Below are 23,928 nucleotides of genomic sequence, written 5' to 3' on the forward strand. Positions count from 1 at the left end.
AAAAAATAATTAAAACAAGAGAAAAAGTCTCTTCTGTGCTTTTAAAGAAAAGATACTTTTTAGTGTAGGTTCAATTTTTCTTAATATTCAGTTTAGAAGAATTACTATATCTGAAGAAGTAAGTATATTATTACTGTGCTAGTTCTAGTGGATCAAATTGAAATGAACTATATGTGATTTTTATATAATCAATGCAAAACAGAATTAAGAACTTTGATAGCAGATTGGGTGTGAACAGTGCAGGTTCCGAGGGATTATTTCGTCAAAACTGTTTACTAAAGAGTTAACAGAATGGTCAAATATATGTATTATATGTATTTTATACAAGTAATATATATTACAGTAGAGTAAAATAATAAAAATAGAAAAGGTCAAGTCATATGTTCTGTGTGGAATATTTTCCTAGTTATAATATAAATTTATGTTCTAAAAAAGGAAGGAAAGAAATGACTAGGCTTAGCTTCAATATAATAAAAGGATACCTACTTGCTGTAAGTTCTTTTTATTGATAATAACGTATTTTACAGTTTTTAGCCCTCTGTCCACAATTGGCTAAGTTTAAAAACATGGCATTATATGAAATGAAACATGCTTATGTAAGTGATGATTCATTTTTTTTCTGTAATTTACTGTTCAAAGGTTTTAAAAATGTTTAGTAGAAGCCTTTAAGAAAATTTTATACAATACTTTCAATGCTGTGTCCCCTGCATTTGCTTTGACATGTTACATGAATTACTTTATTAAATAGTGATTATTGAAATGTTGGACAGTGTGGTGCATGCAATTAAAAACTGTATTGCTCTTCTGTACATGCCTACATGTAAGTGACCCCATGGGTCTCCCAAAGTGAGCCTTTAACATTCCAGAATTTTTACTGTGCATCTGTTGCTGGCATCTAGCCTCCCACCCACACAGGCTAAGTCCAACTAAATGAAGTTTATGATAGCACAATAAAGTATGTAAAGATGAAGTAATAACATGGGAAGACAGTTACCTTATTAGTCGGGTTGCTGATATAGCTTCACTAGAAGAATGTATGCACATATGTGAAAGAAAATAGAGTGTGTGTGGGTAGGAAAGCCTAGAAAGTAATTTATTCAAATAGTATTTCTTATATATCTTTTTATGTTATATATTCCAGATGGGATTTATACAGCTCAATGAGGACTTCATATTTATTGAACCACTCAATGATACAATGGCCATAACGGGTCATCCACACCGTGTATATAGGCAGAAAAGGTCCATGGAGGAAAAAGTCACAGAGAAGTCAGCTCCTCACAGTCATTACTGTGGTATCATTTCAGGTAATGCCTTCTCCTGAAAGGGGTTTAACAAATATGCAATGTGAGATGAATACACTAAATTGTTTTTCTTCCTTTTCTTCCATCTGTCCATCCGTCTGTCCCTCTGTTCATCCATCACTCTTCTGGTTTTATACTTGCTCAAAATGTGGAGTCTCTTTGGTTAATAACAATTAAACGTATCTATTTTAGACTTCTCTTTTAGTTTTCTACAAAGTACTACATTTTAATGTCAAAAAATGGAAATTCACAAGGGTTCAGAGATTAATACATAACATGCATCTCTCTTGAATTGTGAAGTGTTCCTTGTAGTATACTATTCACCTCATTGGCACAGAAATTATACCGAGAGAATTCGAGATCTTCTGAAACTGAATACTGTGAGCTCATGGCCTTATTTTAGTCCACCTCTTTGAGAACATCATAGCTATCTCTTTACTTTGACCAGATGCCTCTTTTACTTCTTTCTTCTTTTTCTTTTTCTTTTTTTTTCTGTTTGACCCAAGTAAAAATCATCTTGGAGGTGAAAATTAACAGTGTAGTAAGAAGAAGGGTAAAGATTTATTTCTTCGAATTTGCTCTCAGTATCAAAATACCTTAAATCTGGACTTTTCAGAAGCTCATAAACATTTCCAGCCATCAAATCCTAGTCTCTGTTTGTTTGTCTGCCAGTTCTTCACAGAAATAAAATGGGGCTGACTGTTTTGTCCGCTTTCTTACTTCCTTTGGCAGAGGTCTGTGTGTTAGCAGGAACAGTAAGGAAAATGAATGATTTCTATTATGTAAGGAAGACCTGAAAGCCATAGCCAGCTTTCAAAAAATAATTAGAAGTGTCCCTAGGAAAAATTTTTACACATCTAATCCAGACATCTCAGTGACTATTCACTGATACAAGAAATATTTCCAGTTAGGATCTGAGGAAATAGGAATTATTGAAGAAGTTTTGGTGTAAAGACATAAAAACTTGACTTGCACATTTAAAATTAGGTGTGAGTGTGGTTACTGCCAAGATACCAAATCTAAAATTGGTTATGGTATTTGAGGCTAGTTTAGGTATATGACTTGTGACAGTCAGTAACATTTGCAGAGGTGATAGGATGTTCATATCATTGCTCGTTTGGGGTGTTCAGATTCAGAAAGAATTGTAATATATTTCTGTTTAAATATATTTATCTCAAATTAATGTGTGACTTCTTTTTCCCTCGTGAAAGCTCATGGTATCAGTCTGAATGGGAATCATCTTCAAAAGGGCCTAAGTGCACCTACCTCTGGGCCGCACTATTTGCTGTACATGATCGAGCCAATTTAAGTGAAACGCATCCTTCTTCTCTCTTCTAAGAAATACAGGCACAAAGGAGATAAAACTGCTCAACAGAAGTCATAGCATTATGAACAAGCCAAAGAAAGGCTCTTGTGTTGAGGAATGATAGCAACAACTTGGATTTAGTCCATTTAAGGAAATTGTCTTGTATGGGTTATACTAAATATCTGCGCTGTGCAACTTTCAAATCGTAGTCAGCTCCAGCTGTTCTAATTACTCATGTACAGGATGACACAAAGAAGGCTTTGTGTGCTATGGTCCACAGAGAAAAGATTTCTAGAAAATTTTAATTTTAATAGTTTTATAAGGCACAAATACACAGTTCATGTTTGACAAACATTGCTCATAAGGTTTCTATTTTTTTTTTTTTTTTTTTAAGGCATGACTGTTCTGTATCATTTGACCTATTTAGGTCAAGCACTTACAGGCACGGAGTGTCAAACTATCGGTTGGATAATCTACTGAGTTTGCCTACTTTCAGACTTTTTAAAGGTCCAGAATTGAGAAAATGGTTTTAAAATTAGCAGTGTGTGCAATAAAGCCTTCATTTACTTATACCAATATGTCTAATTGTAGCTCTTCCCTTATGACTTCAGGATGATGTATTAACATATTAAACACATGATTCCACTTTGTATAATTCGACTTTGCCTTTGTGCAATGGAATCAGAAAGTTTCCGTGTATTCACATTGATCTTTGCGCTGTTTCCCCTTCCTCCTTTTAATGCCTTAGGTATAGTATGTTGCTGTGTATTGACTTCATGAATATCTTTTCTGAACAGGAAACTTCATACTTTAGGATGACTTTGTTGTGTTCTTCTATGAAAACATAATATAGAGAAGGCACATGAGATTGAGAGCCAGAGGCCCCCCTGAGTTCAAGGCATAGCTTCACTTTCACTCCTGCTAGGTACTCTTTTTCCATTCCCTTAAACTTTTTTTTTTTAATTTTAGTGTGGTTGACTTATAGTGTTATACTAGTTCCAAGTGTACCACATAGTGATTTGACAACCTGTACATTATTCAGTGCTCACCACAATAAGTGGAGTTACCATCTCTCACGCTGCAAAGCCAGTACAGTATTATTGACTGTACTCCCTTTGCTGTAATTTTCATCCCTGTGACTCATGTATTTTATAAACAAGAAGTGTGTACCTCTTAATCCCCTTCTCCTGTTACACCCATCACCCCACCCCCCTTCCTCTGGCAACCACCAGCTTATTCTCTGTACTTATGAATCTGTTCATGGTGTGGGTTTTTTGGGGTTTTTTGTTTTTGTTTTTGTTATTATTTTAAGATTCCACATTTATGTGAAATCATATAGTATTTGTATTGCACTGTCTGACTTACTTAACTTAGCATAATGCCCTCCAGGTCCGTCTATGTTGTGAATGGCAAGATTTCATTCTTTTTTATAGCTGAGTGATAGTCCATTGAATGTATATCCCATCTTCTTTATTTATTCGTTTTATGATGGACACTTATGTTGCTTCCTTATTGTAAATATTGTAAGTAATGTTACAGTAAACATAGGGGTAGATACATCTTTTCAATTTTTCATTTTTTTGAGTAAATAACTAGCAGCGGAATTACTGCTCTGATATGAGATATGAGATCATAGGAGATCATATGAGATATGATATCTCTATTTTTAATTTTTTGTGGAAATCCTTGGTGTTTTCCACTTTTACACCATAGCTTCTTTATTTGCAACATAAGCATGACCAGTCACATCATAGGGATAAAGAGCTAAATGTCACAGCTCTTATTTTCAAGAGGCAACCAATGTATTATTTTAGACAGACTGGTAAGTGAGTAATTATACTGAGGCATGATGGAAACTCTGCCACACTCAGTACACAAGAAACTAGGTTCTGATATCAGGGGCCTGAGCCGCAAAGATCAAGCAGCAGCAAAGATGACAGCAAGATGACAGACTTACATCTCTGGGGAAAAAGGGGAATAGCGGGTGCAGGTTATGATAATGGACTTTGGAGTCGCTGCCTGTGTTCACGAACTTAATGCTACCACTTCCTAGCTGTGTGATTTTGGAAAACTTACTTTCTCTCCCCGCAACTTCATTTACAGTATACAAAATGGGGATAGTGACACCCAAACCTCCGGTCTGTTGTCAGAATTAAACGAGATCATGTGTGAAAATGAAAAACTCGTGTGAAGTTTTTAGTACATATGGTTAGAGAAGAACAAGTTTCAGGCAAAAGGAGCAATGTATGCAGGGGTATAAAGGCAGGAGAAGGCATCAGCTGGGGGAGCTGAAGCCAAATGTTTGCAGTGTGGACAGGAGATACAACCTTTGAAAGGTAGTCATGGACCTGGATGATGAAGGTACTTCCTTGTGTGTTCGATGGTAAGGACTTTACCTGGGAGCAATATGTGGTCTTTCAAGATTTTAAGCAGGCAAGTGACATTATTAATATATATTACATTACATTTTATTGTAAACCTATGAGTATGTGTAGGACTCACTGTTACAAGTAGATTTATAGAACTAAAGAAGAATGATCTATTTGAGCAGGACATAGAGATCATCTCTATTCTTAGAGACATCTCTAACTTAACCAGACAACTACTGAAATGATTTCCATATGTCATCTATAACTGTTGTGGACATTATTGTCACCATGTGTATAGGGTATTATAGAGAGCACATGGTGAGCATTGATGACTAAACATTTTTCAGATTTCTTCACTAACTGGAAGTGTGTGGTATCAACTGTGTTGTTCTTATACATGCATATGGGTAGAAAACCGTCTCAAGATTTGGAAGATGAAAAATGAGCTTAGCATAGTTGATGTAGACCCTGAAGCCGTCAAAGAAAGCAACCTGATAAAAAGATTACTTCAATATGCATGGTTCTTACACAATGGTTAACTTGTATGATGGAGTCTACCATGAAGCTGAGATTCTTAAGAAACATTCTAGAATGTTCCATGCAGTCTATTTAATATACCATGAAAATAAGGATGTAGCATACTGACAGATGGGGACTGGGACAGTAAAGGAAACAAACTTTTTTCTCTCTCTTACTTTGTTCCAATCTCCGTTCTAACCTCTCTCTTTTCAGGTGTTTAGTAACTTGTATTCATGTGTCTCACAGTCACTTCAGACTTAATAAATCTAAAGCTGAACTCATTACCTTCCTTCCCAAAGTCCCCTGTTGTTGTCTTCCACTATCTACTACCTGGTCACTCAAAGATAAAAATTGAACACCCCCCACCCCCACCTTCCCCGCTCCGCACAAGCCAAAACAAATAACAGCAACAAGAGAATAATTCTGGAGTGCCTGGGTGGCTCAGTTGGTTAAGCATCCGACTTTGGCTCCGTTCATGATCTCCTGGTCATGAGTTCAAGTCCCACGCCGGGCTCTGTGCTAATGGCTCACAGTCTAGAGCCAGCCTGGAACCTGCTTCGGATTCTATGTCTCCCTTTCTCTCTGCCCCTCCCCTGCTCTCACTCTGTCTCTCTCTCAAAATAAAAACATTAAAAAAAGAGAGAGAGTAATTCTAACCACTTCCCCTTTTTTCCCCTAAGTCAGATTAATTTTACATGTGATGATGACTACTTTCTAATATTTGCCTATCTTCTCATGCTTTCTATTCCTACCACTGCCTGATTTTTACATATAAGATCAGTGACATATCCACATAGGAGAGCTACGTCTGTATTTTTCCCTCCATGGTTTGTTTGGTGTTGACTCTGCCAAAGTGAGTCTGTTCATCTACTTGTAGAAATGTCTGCGACTAAATATTACAAGTATATATAACAACATACTAATATATAACTAAGTACCTTTAAGATTATGATTAGAAAACTGCAGAATTCATTGCTAATTGGCAGACATCTCAAGTTACAGATAAAGTCAATTTCTTATGCTGCCTGTCATCATCTTTGGTTTCAACTACTCGTACTAAATATGGATCTATAAAGTGTACTTTTAACTCTTGTGATCCTGTTGAAGATGGCTAGTGTTGTTTTTGTCTTTTTGCATTGTCATGATTCATGACATAATGCTTCTTTTCATTAAATAATGACTTTTTGCTTTTCTTTTTATAACACTTTCATTAACTTTGTTAACTGACTCTACTTGGGTAAAACTTTGTTTATCAAGTAGATTTTAGTCTGGGTCACTGCAAAAAAAGAAAAAAATGAAACTGTAGATTATGATGATAACTCAGAACAGTGAAGTTCCCAGTAATGGTAATGGAATCCAGTTCATGTTAGATCTCAGAGATAACTCAGTTGGGCCTAGAAGGCAGTAATAGAAGGGAACCAATAGTTCAAAAATTCAAGATATAAATTAATTCTGGCACCATGGAAAGATGTTAGAGGGTGGTAAGAAAGGTGGAATAGATAGTTTGCAAAGTGGAATAGGATAGACTTGAATTGAATTGACAAGCCACTGCCAAAGTACTTAAAACAAGACAAGGAAAGCAATTTATCAGAAGCCACCACAGTGGACTAGAATTATGAGAGTATGTACTTAGAAATTAAAAAAAAAAATTAGAGACACCCAGGGAAACATGACTAATTGAACACACAGATTTATCTCCATGAAACTCTACTAAACACACATGTTTACTTCTGGGGATTCCATTAAAATTGTAGTAAAGAAATATGAAAGATGTTGGCCCACGAGTATAAGTTTGGGAAAGGAGGTGGTAGCACTTTAATGACATCAACCGAATTTTGGTATATGGCAAGGAGCAGAACAGGTAATCATTGATTTAAGAATGGATTGTAGAGATGGTTGCCCAACTGTAGAAATTGATTACAACTAACTGAATTGTACATCACTGGCTACATGTTTTGTCATATATATTATATCTCAGTAAAGCTGTTAAAATAGTAAGTTTCATTATTGAAGTACCCCATGCATACAGGAAATTGCACAAATGATGTGTCCCAACTGCTAAATTTTCCCAAAATGAACATAACCATGTAGTTATCACTCAGATCAGAATATAGAAAATGTCAGTACAACAGATGTCCCCCTAGGCCCATTCCTAGGCACTAATATCTCTTACCTCAAGATACTTACTCTCCTTCTAACATCATGTCTTCCCAGTTGTTATGTTTCTGTAAATGGAAGAATACAACACCTACTCTTTTGTCATTGGCTTCTTTGCTCAACATCCTCTTTGTGAGGTTCATCCATGTTCTTGCACATTGTAGTAGTTGGTTCATTTTCTTTGTTCTAGAACATTCCATTGTATGGGTAGGCCAAAATTTCTTTATCCATTACACTATTGAGGTTATTCAAATTAAGAACAGTACTACTGTGAATAATTTTTACATGTGATTTATATGCATTTCTGATAAGTGTATCTTTCAGATCACTGATCACTGGGTATGCAAATGTTAAACTTTAGTGGCTACCGCTTGCTCATTTTTCAGTGTTTATCCTAATTTAAACTCCCAGTATGTATGTGCAGGGGACTTTCAGTTGTCTCCACACTCTTGACAACACTTAATATAATCATCTCTTTATTTTAGCCATTCTAGAGAGTTTAGTTAATTTAATTAATTGTGATCTAAATTTGCATTTCCCTGAAGAGTAATGAGACTGAGCACCTTCTCACATGCTAATTAGCCATTTGGATGTCTTTCTTTGTGTGAAAAATGGCTGGTCAAGTCTTTTGCCAATTTTTCATTTGGGTTATCTGTTACTAATTTAGAGTAGCTTTTAATTTGTTCATTATGGAAAAGTATTGTAAATATCTTCTCCCACTTGGTGGCATGCTTTTCATTCTGATAGTGGCATGTTTTAATAAACATTTTACATTTTTATGTAGTTAAATGTATAAATACATTTATTTGTGGTTACTACCTTTATTTGGCCTTGTTTGAAGAAATCTTTATTTCCCTATGTGATCCTGATGGAAGGCAGAACTGAGTCTTTTGTAACCCATGCATAATGTTTTAGTAATTAAGGGCCACTGCCTGAAATGAGGATGTGTGAGGTAGTCACTTCAGGCACTCTCTTCAAGTAGACCTTTGTTTTGTCACTGGTTTCAAAAAGAAAATTGTGATTTTTTTTATTGGATTATTTTATTTATACGGACTCTGTGCTAAGAATTTTACTAATGCAACCTTATTATAGGACATCAACACTAGAAAGTAGATGTTGCTATTGTTCAGATGAGGAAATCAAGGCTAACTGACTGATGTTAGTTTCCCAAGTAGCAGAGCCAATAAGTGATACAAGTCTATCTAGTCTATTTGATTCCAAAGCCACACTCCAAAACCAGATGCCCTTTTAGCTTCCATGTATTCAGGGAACTTATTTGGTCTTGCTTACCATTATATTATCAACATATCTTGGCTTTAAATAAACATTTTTTTAAATGTTTATTTATTTTTGAGAGAGAGATAGAGAGAGTGAATGGGGAAGGGGCAGAGAGAGAGGGAGACAGAGAATCCCAAGCAGGCCTCACGCTGTCAGCAAAGAAACCTATGTAGAGCTTGATCTCACGAACTGTGAGATCATGACCTGAGCCGAAATCAAGAGTCAAACACTTAACCAACTGAGCCACCCAGGTGCCCCTTAAGTAAACATTTTGAAAAAATTATTGAAGAAATGGAAATTTTGTATTCACTTTGCCAATATGGAGTCACATTGGAAAATCCATTTCTCTATTGCAGACAAAGGAAGACCTAGATCTAAAAAAATAACAGAAAGTGGAAGAGGGAAACGATATTCATACAAATTACCTCAAGAATACAACATAGAGACTGTAGTGGTTGCAGACCCAGCAATGGTTTCCTATCATGGAGCAGATGCAGCCAGGAGATTCATTCTAACCATCTTAAATATGGTAGGCAAACTTTAAAGTGCGCTTGGAATTTTTTCAAGAAAACTCTAAGGAAGAAATGTGTGAGTATAATGACATTCTTTAAAAATTAATTCATTACTATTCCTTTCTTTTATTGACATCAGTAAAAAAATGCTTTGGGTATACCAGATATCTTAAAAGAAATATCAAAAGTAATAATTCACATCTTCTAGTAAAAGAAACCATCCTTATTGTTGATTTCAATGTGGCAAACTCTTTCTTTGTTATTCTCTTGTCTATTCTTTCATGACCTTCTTTTCATTCTCTTTTATAAAAGGCCATTTGCTGAAATTAGAAATGTTATGTATTTTTTTGTACGCATGGCCCCACCCAAAGTATTAGACATTAATGTGGTGGAACAAAAATGGAGGTTGGTAATCCACTGATAGGTATGTAAAATTTGATGTCAGATATAATACTAGTTTATGAGTAAGACCTAATAGCAAATAGCTAAATTTTTTAGGCAGGTGGATCACACGTAGCTAACTTCAGTTAACAGTTTTTGAATTGCAGAAATCTAGTTTGTACCTAGTATCATACAGATGTTTACCACCAAATGAATCCTTTGACTTAATTATATACCCTTTGGTTAAACTTTCTGCAAGGCAGAATTAAAAGGTCGGAGTGAAGAGCCGTTCTTAGGGGAGAATGAACATCAATAGATGCCAAAGGCAAATGCCCATTTATGATTCCAGTTACCATATAAGGCAGGGTAAGAACCACTGATTCAGGGATAAATATATTATGTTTTGTAAAATTGTATTTTTACTGTTTTTGCTCATTTTTACTATTTGGCTTATTTGAGCAGGGAACACATTTGCCCACACTTCAGTCATTTCTTACCATGTTCAGCTACCTCCAGAACATTCCACCAGCAGTCTGTTACAGGGTAGGCTAATACAGCCTACCAGCTTTAGTTTCTTCTAAGTAGTTCTATCTCCAAAAGTATGGGTTTGACGTGTCAGCTTTCTGTTTTCTATTACAAGTTAAATAAATATTAAATTCTACAAAAAATGAAGTACCACATAAAAATTCACCTTGCTTTCCAGCCCTGCTGCACACACCATAGTTTGGGAAAAACAGTTATAATGAGGATCTGAAACCATTAATCAACAGTGGCCTGCAAGCTTGTCTTCCTGGGTAACATTGAAGAGAAGAGCTTTGAAAACCCTTTTCCTATTTGGCAGCTAGCTTAGAGAGAGAGAAAACTACTCCAAGGAATGAATCGGGAGGTGGCATAAAGCAGGCTCAGTTTTCAGGACTGTTTCTCAGAAAAAAGGAGGACACTGGCATTTTGTGGTCTTAAGAAACATTCTAAGGTTTAGTTACTAAAATGCTTGTCTTCAGTATTGTAAAAAGCCCAACCTTCCCTCTATATCCCATTGAAATGGCGTAGACAATCAAGACTGCAGTGAGTTTCTCAAAAGGCTAGGTCTAAATTTCTTTGTATTTAAAATGAATTAGCTATGTTACTCTTGCTTATTAAGCTAATTTTAAAATTACTTAAGTGGTTTTAAATATAAGATTTCTCAACTAAATTGAGACTTCTCTCATATCTGGACTTTAAGAAAAATAAATATGATTTCAAGTTTTATTTTAGGATTTTTATTTTTATTTGTTTTTAGGTTTTTAACCTTTTCCAACACAAGAGTCTTGGTGTGCAGGTCAATCTTCGTGTGATAAAGCTTATTCTGCTCCATGAAACTCCAGTAAGAAAGTCTTGAGTTTTTTGTTCAATTAATTGGGTGAGAAGTTGTGTTCGGATGCTTTTAAGTAAAGTGAATGTTAGGAGTGTGCTTTTTATTGACTTAAAAATCCAGAAATATCCACTAAGTCACTTAAACTATACATAAAACTGGCCTTTAGTTTTGGTTAATACCTCAGTTTTATTCTAAAAATGGAATGTTCTTAGTTTCCAAGGATCCTGACAACAAACCTTAACTTTCCAAGATGTAATTTTTAAAAGTGATTTTTAATGAGAGTTTTATTTTCTTATTTAAACATGTGCTTTTGAAACGTTTTCTTATCTGTAATTCATTTCAGAGAATACTCTGTGGCATCATTTTTGTATGCTACGTAACTAGAACTTTGAGAAAACTTTGTTCTTAAATTGTAGAAGTAAAATTAAGTTATTTAAGCCAGAAAGTTCCACATTCTTACAACACCTCTCTCCTTTTTCAGAGTAACATTGAACAGATTTTGTAGTTATTGTAGTTGCACGATTTTCAGCTGAGGCTAAATTATTTCTGAATGTCTTCCAGGTTCTAATTACTGTTGTTATGGTCAGCGGTCTGCTTTAGTAATTCAGGAAGTCTCGTCAGTTTTTAGTTTTTTGTATATCTGAAAATAATTTGCCTTGAAGTGAAATCTCTTCTCTTGTAGGCAGACCTATATATTGGGCACCATGGAGAGAAAATGCTAGAGAGTTTTTGCAAGTGGCAGCATGAAGAATTTGGCAAAAAGAATGATATACATTTAGAGATGTCTACAAGCTGGGGAGAGGACATGACTTCAGTGGATGCAGCTATACTTATAACAAGGTAAATTTTCCAAAGCCAATTAAGTGACATTCCTAATTCGATGGCTGTGCTGTTAATCGGATTAATTCCTTCAGAGAATGCTTTTATTCCAGATTTTGTGTTCCAAAAAACTTTGGCATAATGATTTTAGTCATCTCCCTCAATTCATAGTAACTGATTTCTGAATAGGCACGTTTTGGATGGCATATTGACAAAACTTGTGGCTAGTTAATTTAAAAAATATTTTACCCTCAGGGCGCCTGGATGGCTCCGTCGGTTAAGCGTCCAACTTCAGTTCAGGTCATGACCTCACGGTTCATGAGTTCAAGCCCCGCGTCAGGCTCTGTGCTGACAGCTCAGAGCCTGGAGCCTGCTTTGGATTCTGTGTCTCCCTGTCTCTCTGCCACTCTCCCACTCACACTCTCTTTCTCTCTCAAAAATGAATAAACATTAAAAAATTTAAGAAAATAAATAAAATTAAAAAAATACTTTACCCTCAATTTTTGAAATGAAGACATAGCCATTGATGGTGGGAAGTGAACACTATGGTGAATTTTGGTGGCACTTCACAAAAAGCCTATATTGTATGTTTTTCAGTCATCACCATGGAGATAAAGCACCCAATATATTAAACTCAGTAATTGATAAACTTTCTGGTACCACCTGAGAAAAAAGTTTCAATTAAATCTCTAGCTGATTAATTCTTGGCTCCACTGTGAATGTACTCCTAACAAACATTTTGTCATGCAGCATTAAAGGCAAATATAAAAAGATGAAACAGTGAGCAACAATATACTCTTTATGGGCACTCTGTGTTAGTAATTATTCGTAAATTTTTTGTTTAAAGCTATTAAAAATGAATAGTAATTCATTATTCACTAGCAATTTAATTTTAGCATCAGCAATGTTGACATTTCCCATCACAGAATACACACTAACATCTGAATATGATTTTCTGTAACAGGTCTGTTGAATTCATGATAGCATCTTATTGCTGAATTATACAAAAACTCTTCTAGTTCTGCATAATTCACGAAGGTGAAAAAAATCTATTGTAAGAACACAACTGGACTTCCACTTCCAACTGTGTAGGTGTACCTGCGATTGGACTTTTAGAGTAAATAGCCATAAAACTGAAGAATATTTATGAGACAAATGCTTTTAAGTCACTGGAGGATGAGCAGTGCAAGACTGCAACTTTGAAAGAAGGAAAATTTATTAAGGGAGCCCCACAGTCAATCCAGATTATTGCCTGGGAACATTTTTTTGACTGGTATAGCAAGCTGGAATCTAGGTAGAGCCCAGTGGTCCTGCTGAAGGTACTGTAGATGAGGATCCTATGCAGAGAATGATGCCAAGAAGCTTTTGTGCAGATCATCTTGGAGAACTTTGCAAGACTGGTCTGAATATCCATAGATAGAAACTTTCCAAAAGCATCAGAGTGCTACAGCTATGGAGTTGAGATTATTAAAGGACACTAGGAATTGAGTAGATTCAGACCTTGAGAGTGGAGCGACCTTATTAGTACCTTGTCATTACTCCTGGTATTTAGCTGAAAAAACACAAAAGCTGAGCCTTCCTAGTAGGGACTTTGATCCAGAGAAATGTCTACTCCTGAGCTGCCCTAACAAAGCCTGAAACCAAGCACCTGTAAGGTATTTATGGGAGATAGACTGTGGAGGTTTACAAAAGCTTGGGAATTATCTTGAGCATTAGATAGATCCTCCCTACCAAGGAATAAACTCAAACCTCCCACATTCAGAGTGACGAGCCAGTAATTGAACTGGCTCCTAAAACAAGAATCAGTTCTCTTCAGAGGAAGATAAAAGAATCCTGAATCTCTGTAACATATCTACATTGTCTGAAACATAATAAAAACCAGTCAAGCAAAGAAACATGAAAATGTGACCCATGGTGAAGGAAAAATAGTCAATAGAAACTGACCCTGAGATAGTTCAGATGTTGGATTTACTGATTAATGTAGTTGTAATTGGAATCTCAGAAGAAGAATGAGAATAGGTAAGAAAAATTATTTGGACCTACAATGGCAAAATTGTTTCCCACATTGATGGGAAAAAAAACCCTTTATTATTATTATTAAAAAAATTTTTTTAAACATTTATGTATTATTGAGAGACAGACACAGAGTGTGAGCAGGGGAGGGGTAGAGAGAGGGGGAAACACAGAATCTGAAATAGGCTCCAGGCTCTGAGCCATCAGCATAGAACCCGACGTGGGGCTCGAACTCACAAACTGCAAGATCATGACCTGAGCCGAAGTCGATTGCTTAACCAACTGAGCCACCCAGGCGCCCCAGGAAATAAAACTCTTTAGATATCTACATATATCATAGGAAAATGAGTAAAAGTCAAAGATACAAAAAATGAGTTTTGAATTGTCCAAAGAGATGCATTTCACAGGGGAAACAATGTTAACATTGATGATTGACTTCCTGTCGGAAAAAAATGAATATAAAAAACAATAAAAATGGTATCTCTAATGTATGGGGCTAGGGGGAACCCTATCAACAAAAATTCTTAATGAATTCTTAAAAGTGCTTTCTTAATCTATCAAAGGGTATCTACGCACATATACACAAAAATCTACACTTAACAACACACTTAATGTTGAAAACCAAATATTTTCCATTAGAACTGGAAGCAAGGCAAAGATATCAGTGCTTACCACTTCTATTCAGTTTTGTACTCAAGATCATAGCCAGTTTAGTAAGGTGGGAAAAAGAAAAAAACAGTTCTTTTTTTTTTAATGTTTATTTTTGAAAGAGAGAGAGAGATTTTGTGTGTGTGTGTGTGTGTGTGTGTGTGTGTGTGTGTGTGTGTGAGAGAGAGAGAGAGAGAGAGAGAGAGAGAGGAACAGAGAGAAGGGGAGACACAGAATCCAGGCTCTGTGCTGTCAGCTCGATGCAGGGCTCGAACCTATGAAATGCAAGATCTTGATCTGAGCCAAAGTTGAATGCTTAACCAACTGAGTTACCCAGGTGCCCCAAAAAACAAAAGTTCTAAATATTGGAAAGAAAAAAATAAAAAAATATTTCTCTTCACAGATAATATACCTCAGTTCGAATAAAATTGTAAGAAATATAGCAGAAAAATTGCCAGAAGTTATAATTGGATTTTTTAAGCACATAGAATATAAAGTCAATTTATAAAAATTTTATTTAGGGGCACTGAAGTAGCTCAGTCTGTTGAGCATCTGACTCTTGATTTCGGCTCAGGTCATGATCTCATGATTCAGCAGATTGAGCCCCACATTGGGCTCTGCGCTGACAGCTGGGAGCCTGCTTGGGATTCTCTCTCCCTCTCTCTGCCTCTCCCCCACTCTCTCTCACACACACACACACTCTCATTCTCTCTCTCAAAATAAATAAATAAACTTAAAAAACAATTTTATTTATGTATAATGAAAATGTACAATTGGAATAATGTTATAGTAACTTCCAAAACCATAAAAAATATAAGAAAAATTTTAAAAAATATGTGTAAAACCTCTAAAATGATATCTACAAAGCACTGAGAGAGCTGAGAGAAATTAAATATCTAAATAAAGGTTTTTATTTGTTGGAAGACTATTACTGAGATTTTCATCTTACCCACATTGAGTGAGAGTCACTATAATCTCAATGAAAGTCGGTGCCAGCTTTTTTTGTAGAAATTGGCAAGCTGATTCCAACATGTATTTGGAAAAATAAAGGACATAGAAGAATCAAAACAATTTTGTGAAAGAAGGACAAATGGGGTGGACTTAAATTATCTGATTTCAAAACTTATTATAAAGATTTGGTAATCAAAACAATGGGATTTTGGCAGAAACTTCGCAGGATAGATGAATGAAACAGAATAAAGAATCTCGACTGACTCTCAAAAACCCACCAGTATTACTGAGTGATGGGAAGATAGTCTATTAATGAAATGGCTCTACAACATCTGGATATCCATGTGAAAAAAATGAATTTCAACCCTGCTTTACACCTTGTGTGATGTTAATTCATAATGGAGGATAGAAAGCTATGTGATATAGCTACAGCTGTGAAACTCTTAGTCAAAAAACAGAAGATCTACATGACTATAGGGAGGGTAATGATTTCTTGGATAGAATATAAGAAAAGCACTAATCAAAAGTTCTTGAAAATAATCGTTTGGACTTCTTCAAAATTTAAATCATCTCATGTGCAAAATACATTGATATGAAAATGGAAAGGCAATCCCCAGACTGGAGAAAATAGTGGCAATACATCTGTCTACCAAACTATTTGTATTTGAAATATGTGTGTGTATATGCATATATAGTATATAACATACAAAACTTCAAACTTCAAAACTCAGTAAGAGAGATGATCAAATAGAAATGACCTGTATTTGTCCAGTACTAGCTGGTGATCTTCAATTGCCTAAATGACCTCTTTGAGTTTCATCATTAATGAGGATAGTAGTAAAGGGTAGAGAATATAAGACATCTTGTATAACATCAGGCCTACAGTGAAGGTTCAATAATTTTATTCCAAACAAATAGTTGTGTAAGATCCTGTGTAAGCTTGTATTCATGTGGCAGACCTACTATCAGAAATACCATTTGTGGTACTATTATATTGTCATTGTTTTTGCATTTATAGTTTTGTTAGCCCTTATTTAGGGCTGACATCTTCCTTATTTAGGAAAGTCATCTTCCTTATTTATGAAATTATAATTTCGTAACATTGGGTGTCAACTACACTCAAAAAAAAATTAGAATTATAATTTCATCCCATGTTAGGGGCGCCTGGGTGGCTCAGTTGGTTAAACGTCTGACTTTGGGTCAGGTCATGATCTCGCAGTTTATGAGTTCGAATCCCACATTGGGCTCTGTGCTGACAGCTCACAGCCTGGAGCCTGCTTCGGATTCTGTGTCTCCCTCTCCGCCTCTTCCCCGCTCATGCTCTGTCTCTTACTTTCAAAAATAAATAAACATTAAAAAAATAGTAATTTCATTCCACATTATCTTAGACACATTTAAGAACCCTCTGTTAGTGCTGAAGATACGCTGGAGTGCTTTCATTTTGTCTTCTCTTACATTGCTAGGGAAAGTTAGTGACAAGGGAGGCAATGATGAACAATGGTTAGTTAAGAATGTGGCTTTTAAGAAATTATAATATGAGAATAAAATATAGCACACAACAAATTCCTTTTTCAGGGTTTTGAAGAGAAAAATGAAATTGGAAATGAGGAATGAAATTGTCACACTATTGGTGGGGTGAGACAAAACTTGCATAGGGAGTATGATCCCAGTACTACACGTATATTTATACATATTAGTTGTATACAGTGAATTTAGTTATGCAAATACATGGAAATAAAAATGGAGAAATATACTTTAAAATGTTAACTGTAAGTACTACTCCTAGATAGTGGGATTGTAAGCTAATGTTTTAACTTTATTCTTGTATTTTTCAAATTTCTGTAAGAAATATATTACATTTTAATGGGAAAAATATGAATTAGTAATCATATTATGAGTATCATCCTCTTTAGTCTCAGAAGTAGTATTTCAAACACCTAACAACCGTGAGAAGGATGACAGATTTCATTAGCTGAAAATTCTGTAAAAACCACTGTCTAAACAGAATTTCTGCTCCAGACCCAAAGAAAAGCCTTTTTTTGTGGGGTGAAATTTGCTATGGTTTTGCTGAGCCACTTCATGTTTTATGGGGCAAAAAAATATTTGTACACCTTTCATCCCTTTAGTAGAAATGTTGTCTTCGCTTTTTTGTACTAGGTAGGACTTAGAATAGGACCGAGTAGATTTTTTTTAAATCACAACAGGAATAAAAAAAGAAATAAAACAGAAATAGCAAAATTGGTGATTGAAAATAGGAAAAAAAAAACTATCAAAGTATATAGACACATAAAATATTAATAGATACTGACAAGTAATGCTACCTTTACCTCCCCGTGGGGCTAAGATTTATTTGGAGGATTCCTGTTTCTCCATATCACTTCTTATCAGTGCCATAACAATGAAAATCAGTGCACTAGAGGGAATGTTATTTCTAAGTGACCTAGCACCATTTGATTAGTAAAGTCTAAATGAAAGGTTTGAGTAATTGAGGTAGAAGTATCCCTTTTACACTAAGTATCCCTTAGTGTAAACATGAAGGTGATCAGATCTTTAGCTTCATGTGGAAGTTGTGAAAGATAAAATAAAAATTCAAATCTCTGTGCATTCCATGGTGGATTCCATACACATGGGACAAGTTGACTGACCAACTTCCACAATATTCTCCCCTTAGATTATTAAGCAGTGTTATGTTATGTGAACAGAGTAGTAGGAAGGAATTTTAGATAGCTATTAATTTTGGTTTCAACTAAACAATGTTTTTATAAATTCAAACCTATCTGCAGTAATATATTTGTTAAATTGTTCTATGATACTGAAATAAATAATTTAAAGCTGACTCAGTGGTTGTAGGCTCACAGTTACAAAAACACAAAGCATGTCCTCCCGGCTGTCAACTCTATGATTTCTCCACGTAATTTTCACATTTCTCTTTGAAATCATGCAGAAGACATAAGTTTCTCTTGAAAATGCTCTTAAATTTACAATACAACTTAATTACTGATAACTTTGCCTTTCGTATTTATGAAGATGTTTTTGGTTTATGTACAGTACTTTTGAAAGTTAGTTTTAAACTAACATCATTGGCAAGTAAGATAGGAAATTTAATAAAGTATACAAATGGCAGAAATATATTAATTTAATACAACTCATAGAATAATTTTTGAGTGAATCATTTATAGGTATATCCCAGGACACTACAAAACTCGACAATGAGACTTATTCTCAAATGCATCTTCATTCTTGGAAATTAAAGGCTACATTTCATTTTTTTTTCAATATAAATCAGAACTTCAGCAGAATTTATTGGCCTTCCCACTTGCCAGAGTCTAACAGTATCATTTCCATAAACTCATATTATGAAACTCTGTGATGCAGGCTTCAAGCGCACTGAGCCAACATGAGCCAAAGATGAGAGAATTTGAATCCACGTGACCATTGATCTAGGCAGCAAACAAATCAATTTCCCCCATCACCTCCCCTGAAATTTTGAATATTATGAAGTAAGAATACATTATTTGGGCCTTCTTGAAAAGAAGTTGACAGTGGAAGAATTGAAGATTAAGAATTATAATCTGATCTGAGGTTTTTAAATCTTGCTCACAATTTATTTTTTAATTGTACTGAGAAGTCCTTCCAGGGCTTTTGGAGAAAAGAGCTTGCATTTTTAAAAAAAATAATTTGTTTTATTCATGTGTTTGCTGAGTAGAAATTGGCTGTGTGAAGGACTCCAAGTGCCCTTGAAAATAAGCAGTGCATTTGTCATAGTTTTATCGTCTTGTTTAGTTACAGATGAAGTCCCTTGTTTCACATTATGTAAATCAAATAGTTCTGTTGCACCCTCTTGCATTATGATATGATGTACTGTACATTTAGCAAAAGCACATAAAATCCCTTTCCCTCTACATCTGAATATACTTTACCCTCTGTGATTCTTGGCCCTAAGGTGAAGATTTTGCTTTTATGTGATTCTTTAATTTTCTGCATTACCATATTATTCAGTATCATCTGTTGTGGGTGTTTCTCTCTCCATTTGTTTGCTGGCAAAGGCAACTGCAAAATAGAACTATCCATTATTTAATACAATTCCCCAGGCTTCTTCCTCACTGATCCTGGGGCCCTTATCACATTACAGAAATGATTGTGTGTCGTCCTCTTCTTTGACTTCAGAGTAAAAACCTTTTTTACTTTGTATTCTTCCCCTTTACCCACTGCTTGGCATCGAAGAGGCACCTAATGAATCCAGCAGCCTCCAGTTGTGCAGGTTGTACACCACACAACAGTAGAGGGAGCTTTTTACATTGTTGTGTACATAAATGTATCCCTAGAATTAAGCAATACACACCCTATACAACCAGGCATGGTGTCCCTGTGATAAATTTGATTTTTGTATCTTCTGATGCAGAAAAGGGCTAAGTGTATACTTGTAACAAAAAAGTCAGCAAACCTTTTCCATTCCTCTTTATCAGTAATTATATTCAGAATCTGAATGTATTCTACTGCCAAAGGGATATATTTTCCTAGATCATTTGTTGTTAGTTTTGAGCCACAGAGACTAACTTTACTCAAGTTAAGCACCAAAAGAGGTGTCTCTCTGGAATTCTTTGGTAGATGGAGAAAATTCTATGTGGTACTTGGCATCAGAGGAAGAATTGAGAAATTAGACATTAAGAAAGACAGTGAAGAAGGAAACTAGAAATGTCAACCATTAGTTTGGATGATTCAGGGCCATTCATATTTTCTTACTGTATTATTTATTCGCTTTAGATCCTCTAAAAAAGTGGCTTTGGGTCAGGATAGAGTGGGGAGGCAAATTCTGTGATTAGAAGCCAGTGACTAGAAAATATGATACATTTGAAGGTGGTTTCTCAGGGGAATGATGCTGGGGGTTAGGGGATAGTTAGGGTCTGCCTCAGTGGCTGTCAAGGAATCACTTAGATTTTCAAAATGTTTGGTTATAACCCTGGGAATAAGTGTTCCAGTGAATGTTTTGTTTGTATTTCTAAAGTTTTCAGTTTTGATCTTGAATATTGAAAATGTTGAAAGGATGCTATTCACTAGTTTAATTTAGAAGTTTAGCATATGGTAGTCCAAGTGATTAATGGGATAAAAGATAAAATTTAAGTGTGTCTTCCCTCATTTACTTAGAGTTGCCTTTCTAATTAAGGCATGTATTAAAAAAAATTTTTTTTACAAAAACAAAGTGAAACTATTAAGATACTCAATGCTGATGGACAATCTGCTTATTTAGTTCAGTAAAATTTTCTTTGCTATTTACTTTCTAATAATTAACAGAAATTGACCTACTTTACAACATTAATTCGGTTGGAAAGTACACATACGTTAAGGCAGGTGCAAGTAATATTGATAAGATTGTATCTTCTACGTAAAAAGAGAAAAGATGATTTGTACAGTGAATATTAATCTATCAAGTGATAGCAGCCAGCTTTCAGTTGTCCAGGATGGATTAATTAGTTTTTAGATTTATCAGAATAAAACATAATAGTTTATTTCAGAAACAAAATTAACATTTTTAGATTAGTGACAACATGTTGTGCTGTTCCTGTTGTTTGGAAATACACAGTTATCAGTAGGTAGCAACTGTAATGTTGCACTGTGTCTATTGCATTCGGGGTATGATTGACTCCCCTGCAGCCAGATGAGAGGTCTCTAGAGTAGGTCTCTCTAGAGCAAAGATGTCTCTGATAGGCAGTCTAAAAGCAGGAGCAGAGGAACACATGGCTGCTAAAACAAACCAAAGCCAAATATTTAAGGGTAGAATTAATTAGCGAGGAAAGGAAAAGGAAAGGATAAGGTACAAGAGGGTCTGAGTTTCTGCCTTTCTTGAATCCTGGTGAAGTATTGGAAAAGTGTTCTTAGCTGAGAGACCCACAGGAATAACAAATCTTCAAGTATTTCTTTGTGCAGAAATTCATGAGATTGGCAGTCATTCCTGTATTATTTTTGTTATACATAACTGCAGAATGGTAAACATATTCCTAAATCCTGAATATTACTTAAATATATCAAGTTTATATTAAGTCAGTTAGGTGACTTGTGTTGAAATAGATTATTTAAGGTTATGTTTTATCTTCTTTTATTTAAAAACTTTTTTAACATTTATTCATTTTTTGTTAGAGACAAAACATGAGTGGGGGAGGGGCAGAGAGAGAGGGAGACACAGAATCCAAAGTAGGCTCCAGGCTCTGAGCTGTCAGCACAGAGCCCAATGCGGGGCTCGAACTCATGGAGCATAAGATCATGACCTGAGCTGAAGTTGAACACTCAACTGACTGAGCCACCCAGGTGCCCCATGTTTTGTCTTCTTTATTGCAACTCTACCTTTGTCTACTTTATTCTAGTAATCAAGGATTGATTCTATATGGAAATCATGTCTGTCAGATATTTGCCAGGAGGAATAGTAAAAAATTATAGTGATTAATTGTTGATAGTAAGTTACATCATTCTGTAGTTCATTCATATCCATGGCTATCCACACATACCTGTTTTTTCCTCCAATCTTATGGAAAGGAAATAGCAATATTGTAACAATTACTAATGTTTACAATAATTCATAATTCACACCCCACTTGTAGAAAGGTATCTTTGAAAAAAAAGTTTATTATCAATTGAGGTCAATGTGAACATCTCACTGAGGCAGTTATACAGTCTTTCCATAGTTTGGTAAAAGAAACTGCATGATATAAAGTGTGATAATAGAATAAGTCTATATGGCTTGATTCTATGTACATTATGATCTAATCAGGTTAACAATATATATATGTTTCTCTATTCTAATTTCTATATGTTAGGTCACAAATTATATATCATTCCTTTAATTATGTGATAATCTGGCTAGATAATCATGAGATGTTCCCATTATAGACATCTTGGAATTGTAGAAAAAATAGAATAAAAATCCTTTTATACATACAGACGAGCCAAAAAATTAAAGGCTGTGGCAAAAACAAATACATAAAAAAAAACCACACACACACACACATACACACACACACACACACACACACACACACACACAAAAGCAAAACACAAAAGAGAGCTTCTGAGGTAAAGTGATAGTTTCCCTGGGAGGAGTTATTTGGACCTAAACCTCTGGGTTCTTGGATTTAACTCCCAGACGAAGAGAATACTTTGAGGCTTTGCGAGTGTGGCAGTGGAGCTGAAATGATTGCATATAGGCCAGAACCCTTAGATAACTACACCTTTGACTAAAGTATGATCTGATAGAAGCGCAGCAAAAGAGCGCAGGCTGTCAACAAGAAGCATTCCAGCTCAGCCATGACCGCAAGTTAGGAAAAAACCAGCTCCTCTGGGGATTTGGTACCACATACATGATTTCCACATTGAAACCCTTGTTGAAAACATGCACAACACGGTGCGGTGAAAACACCGCACAAGGCTACTGCAAATAGAGTGCAGCTAAATTAGTTTTTACCATAGAATTTCAAAACACAAAATGACATGGGGTGCCTGGATGGCTCAGTTGGTTAAGTGTTCGACTTCAGCTCAGGTCATGATCTCATGGTTCATGAGTTTGAGCCCTGTGTCAGGCTCTGTGCTGACAGCTCAGAGCCTGGAGCCAGCTTTGTATTCTGTGTCTCCCTCTGTCTCTGCCCCTCCCCTGCTCCCATGTTCTGTCTGTCTGTCTCTCTCTCAAAAATGAATAAATATTAAACACAAATAACAACAACACAAAATGACAGCATCTTTCATGATAAGAGCCAGGAGTCCCAGTAAAGACTAATTTAAAAAGCTGGGATTAAAAAAAACACAAAAAAAACCTGTTCACAGGATTAAAAACACCAAAAAAATCAAAATGTGAGAATAAATTGTTTGAGGGGGAAAAAGTTGATTTGAAAGTTGAGGAAAATGAAACAACTATAAAAGAAAGGTACTTATACTTAAAATCTCACTGAGTTGAAGAGCAGATTAGATGCAGCTGAAGAGAGTACTAGTGGATTGGATGATATATCTATGGGATGTTTCCAGAAGGCTGCCTCGAGTGGTTAACAGATGGAACTACAAAAGAGTTCTTGAGAGTTACAGACATTAGAATGAAAAGAACAAAAATACATTTAAAGACCTAAAGGTATTCTAGCATAATAGAGAGAATGTGAGAGGAATACCTACATAGATAATGCTAAGAATTTTTATGTGTCATAGGATCTTCAAATTGGAAAACACCAAGGACCAAAGAAGATAAATAAAATCAAAATCAGTACCTAGAAACATCTAGGTGAGACTGCACATCTACAAAGACATAAAGAAATCCTAAAATTAACCAAAAACCATGTTATAT

At 35.3% G+C, this 23,928-nt stretch overlaps 1 protein-coding gene across 3 annotated transcripts in view; it reads left to right on the forward strand.

The window, feature by feature from the left end:
- ADAMTS19 (ADAM metallopeptidase with thrombospondin type 1 motif 19) overlaps positions 1-23,928 on the forward strand; it is a 239,770-nt gene that overhangs the window by 46,122 nt on the left and 169,720 nt on the right. For all 3 annotated transcript variants that reach the window (XR_008297514.1, XM_027076773.2, XM_027076771.2), the window contains exons 3-6: positions 1,142-1,307; positions 9,290-9,462; positions 11,106-11,189; positions 11,863-12,020. Coding sequence is in view for 2 of the 3 variants with exons in the window: in XM_027076773.2 (XP_026932574.1) it covers positions 1,142-1,307; positions 9,290-9,462; positions 11,106-11,189; positions 11,863-12,020 (581 nt within the window). In the remaining variant the exon portion in view is untranslated. The remainder of the gene's footprint in view (positions 1-1,141; positions 1,308-9,289; positions 9,463-11,105; positions 11,190-11,862; positions 12,021-23,928) is intronic.

The sequence above is a fragment of the Acinonyx jubatus genome, chromosome A1 (genome assembly GCF_027475565.1).
Source record: "Acinonyx jubatus isolate Ajub_Pintada_27869175 chromosome A1, VMU_Ajub_asm_v1.0, whole genome shotgun sequence".
In the NCBI taxonomy this organism is placed as follows: domain Eukaryota; kingdom Metazoa; phylum Chordata; class Mammalia; order Carnivora; family Felidae; genus Acinonyx; species Acinonyx jubatus.